The 3,571-nt window shown below is 42.3% G+C and overlaps 1 protein-coding gene across 1 annotated transcript in view; it reads left to right on the forward strand.

Annotated features, from left to right (window-relative positions):
- Positions 1 to 207: 207 nt before the first annotated feature.
- The window catches only part of eys (eyes shut homolog), a gene marked incomplete at both ends in the record, with an annotated part of 311,891 nt that continues 308,527 nt past the window's right edge, over positions 208 to 3,571 (forward strand). The window contains one exon of the mRNA XM_083658278.1: positions 208 to 297. Within this exon, the coding sequence (XP_083514404.1) occupies positions 208 to 297 (90 nt within the window). The remainder of the gene's footprint in view (positions 298 to 3,571) is intronic.

Genomic DNA, 3,571 nt, shown 5'->3' on the forward strand with positions numbered 1-3,571 from the left:
GTTGTGCCAAACCAAAGAACTGATTTCATACAGCTCTCGTTGAGCACTACCGCCACCCACAGGCATAGAAGAGTACCTCTCTTCTATGCATGTGGGTGGCAGTAGCGCGATAAGTAGCCTAATAATAACCTTGTTGATTTCAAACAACAGAAGAGAAAGAGATGCAGGTACATGTGGTTAGAACAAGTGACGACACAAACGACAAAGATGACCAAATATTTAAAGAGGAAAAATACACTCCTGATCCTCCTGATCAACGTCCTTCCAGACCTAACACAGATGAACCCACTAAAGCAGGTGAGCTCGCGGCAACATACTGTAGCTACTATGATGCTACTATGTTTAATTTTACTGTAGCTACTATGATGCTACTATGTTTCATTTTGTAACCTACTGTAGCCTACTACAGTATGATGCTACTATGTTTCATTTTGTAACATACTGTAGCCTATGTTTCATTTTGTAACATACTGTAGCCTACTATGATGCTACTATGTTTCATTTTGACAGTGTGCTGTGGGACTTTATGTCAATGTCAAAAGTGTGCCTTTGAATGAATGAATGAATGAATGAATGAATGAATGAATGAAAAAAAATTATTGGTCACCACCACCACCACCAACCATACACTTAGGTCATAACCAAAGGTTAGGGGCAGAAGCAAACGCTTATGTAAAGCCCCCCCTTTTCTTACAATTTAAAATAAGAAAATCATCATGTTCGGACATTTTGGACATTGTCCTTACTTGCCATCATATAAACAACAAAGGATTTCAAGGAAAAGATATCCTAATACAGGAAACAAAAAAACAACAACAAAAAAAGCAAAAAAATGAATAAATAAGCAATACAACAGTCAAAAACCAGTAAGTAGCAAATAACAAAACAAACACAATCCAAAGAAAGGTTGAAAAACACTGCATTAGAGTGAATGGGTGCGTTTTGCCAGAATTATTGTTGACAAATTAATTTGATTTCTGCGTATTAAACTGCCTCTACTCAAATGTGTGATTTGAATTGTAATCCTGAAACCTCGACATTTTCTCATTTTTGTGTCCTAACCTCACCCTGTTCAAATGACGTTGTTTGTCCAATAGCTTAGTGTTAGTTTATTAAATCTGTAATAATAACTGACACGATTCACTCACCTCACAATCACAATATTGAGTGGGACCTGTCGGGCCCTGTCCATCCCAGGAGGAGAAGCACAGAAACAGCTGAGCTGCAGGGAACCAAAGAGCTGAGAATCCAGTCTGAAACATGCTTTATGTGTGTTACCTCTATAAAGTGGGATAGTTAAGTCTAGGTGAGTGTCTGTGAACACATTTCCTGCAAACAGATGAAAGAGAGCCAAGACTTCAATTTGTAATCGAAGTAAAACTGTCCAGAGCTGCCCCATTAAAACTGAATAATAGGAAACCGTATCCATGGTGATTATCTGCAGAGAGGGACATTCTCTACTTCAGCATTACTATGAAATTAGTCCCATCAATGTGTAAAAGCTCCAGAAAGCTTCCCTGGCTCCAATAAGTCAACCTCACATTTATTCTTAATAAAGCACAGTATCATTTTTTTATCACGTTTTTTTTTCCGTATTTTTCACCATTTTCTCCACAATTGTACTTATCCAATTCCCCTGCTGTCCCCGGTCGTTGCTCCACCCCCTCTGCTGATCTGGGGAGAAGCGTAGATTATAACACATGCTTCCTCCGATACATGTGCAGTCGCCTGCCGCTTCTTTTCACCTGACAGCGAGGCGTTCCACTGGCAGGACGTAGGCTATTCCCGCCAGTTCCCTGCCCCCAAACAGGCACCCCGACTGACCTGAGGAGGCGCTAGTGCATCAACCATCATACCCCATCGACTTCCCACCCACAGACATGGTCAATTTGTGTCTGTGGGAACGTCTGACCAAGCTGGAAGTACCGCTGCTGGGAATCGAACCTGGGTCTCCATGCTGGTAGGCGAGTGCTTCTACCTCTACCTTGAGGCATCACATGTGTTGTGAATGTTCGCTTATTTGCTTCTGAACTTTGCAATCTAGTTTGTGTTCAATATGTTCACAAGTTAATGTTCTCAAATATTGAAAAGTCCAAGAAGAATGTAATGTTGGATTTTACATTGTACAAATGATGAGCTGGCAACCTCCCTCCATTTATCAACTGATCAGGCATTGGGAATATATGGATTGAATCAGAGATGAACATCGTACGCTCAAAAAAATACATCGGCGACGCAATCATTCAAAATTGTACTCCAAAACGGGATGTGTGATTTGATGGATTAGAGGGAGAGTGGAATCTGCGGGCGTGAACCCAGTCGACAGATCCAACCAAACGCTCTCCTCTTCTCTGATGAGCCCTGAGAAACGATCAGGGTAGCTCCCTGTGCGAGGGGAGGCCACCTGTGGTATCTACACCCCCCCCCCCCGCCCCCCAGTGAATAGTGGGATGTATTAATGGGGTAATCTCTGGTGTACATCTCCAAGGGAGCCGGTGAGGAACACCACTAAGAAGTCCTGCGCTTCCCTCCTGGGGCCTGTGCAGGTGTGCTAATGCAGGAGCCGAGCTGTCTGGAGCACTTATGCTGCACGCCATGACTAGTGAGATGAATTAGAAGGGTCCCGCCCCCCTCTTTAATGACAAGCCCTGTCCTCCAATGACAAGCCCGGCCCCTCCCCCTCTTTAATAACAAGCCCTGTCCTCCAATGACAAGCCCGGTCCCTCCGCCCTCTTTAATGACAAGCCCTGTCCACCATTTCTCAGCTCTCCAATCATGCTGGCCACATGGCCAGACCCTCAAGCCAGGTTGCTCTTACCTTACATGCGCCAATCTGCTGCGATGGGAAGTAACTAAGTACAAATACTTTGTTACTGTACTTAAAGCAGCTACGAGCAAGATTTTCGATTGTTAATCAATTTAAAATTTAGACTGTTTAATAACAATCGAAAATCTTGCTATGCTGCTTTAAGCTGCTTTAAGTAGCTGCTTTAAGCTGCTTTAAGTAGGATTTTCAGGTATCTGTATTTTTTAGTATTTATTTTTCTGACTTTTTACTTTTACTCCCTACATTTTAACAGAATATCTGTACTTTCTACTCCTTACATTTTCAAAACAGGCTACTTACTTTAACTTTAATGCACGACAGACAAAAACAACGTAACGTTGTTTGTCGTTCTCTCTCGTCTCGCGCTCTCTCTCAGCTTTAATGCATTATGTACTGTACATCTTTTTTGTGGAAAAACCATATCACACAAATTATTAATCATGTTTGGAGGGGATCTTTTGAGTTTAATAGTCTTCGAATTATATTAATATGACATGAGTTTCTCTTAGCTTTGCACAGAAACAGCAGGCCAGTAGAAATACTTTTTTATGCCTCCGCCCAGTGATGGCCATGGCTGGAGGTATTCTGTTTTTGGGTTGTCGGTCCCGTATGTACGTACGTCCGTCTGTACGTACATCCATCCGATTCTCGTTAACGTGATATCTCAGGAATGACTTGATGGAATTGCTTCAAATTCAGCTCAAACGTCCACTTGGACTCAAGGATGAACTGATTAGGCTTTGG

This window comes from Poromitra crassiceps (assembly GCF_964638095.1).
Source record: "Poromitra crassiceps genome assembly, chromosome: 22".
NCBI lineage: Eukaryota > Metazoa > Chordata > Actinopteri > Beryciformes > Melamphaidae > Poromitra > Poromitra crassiceps.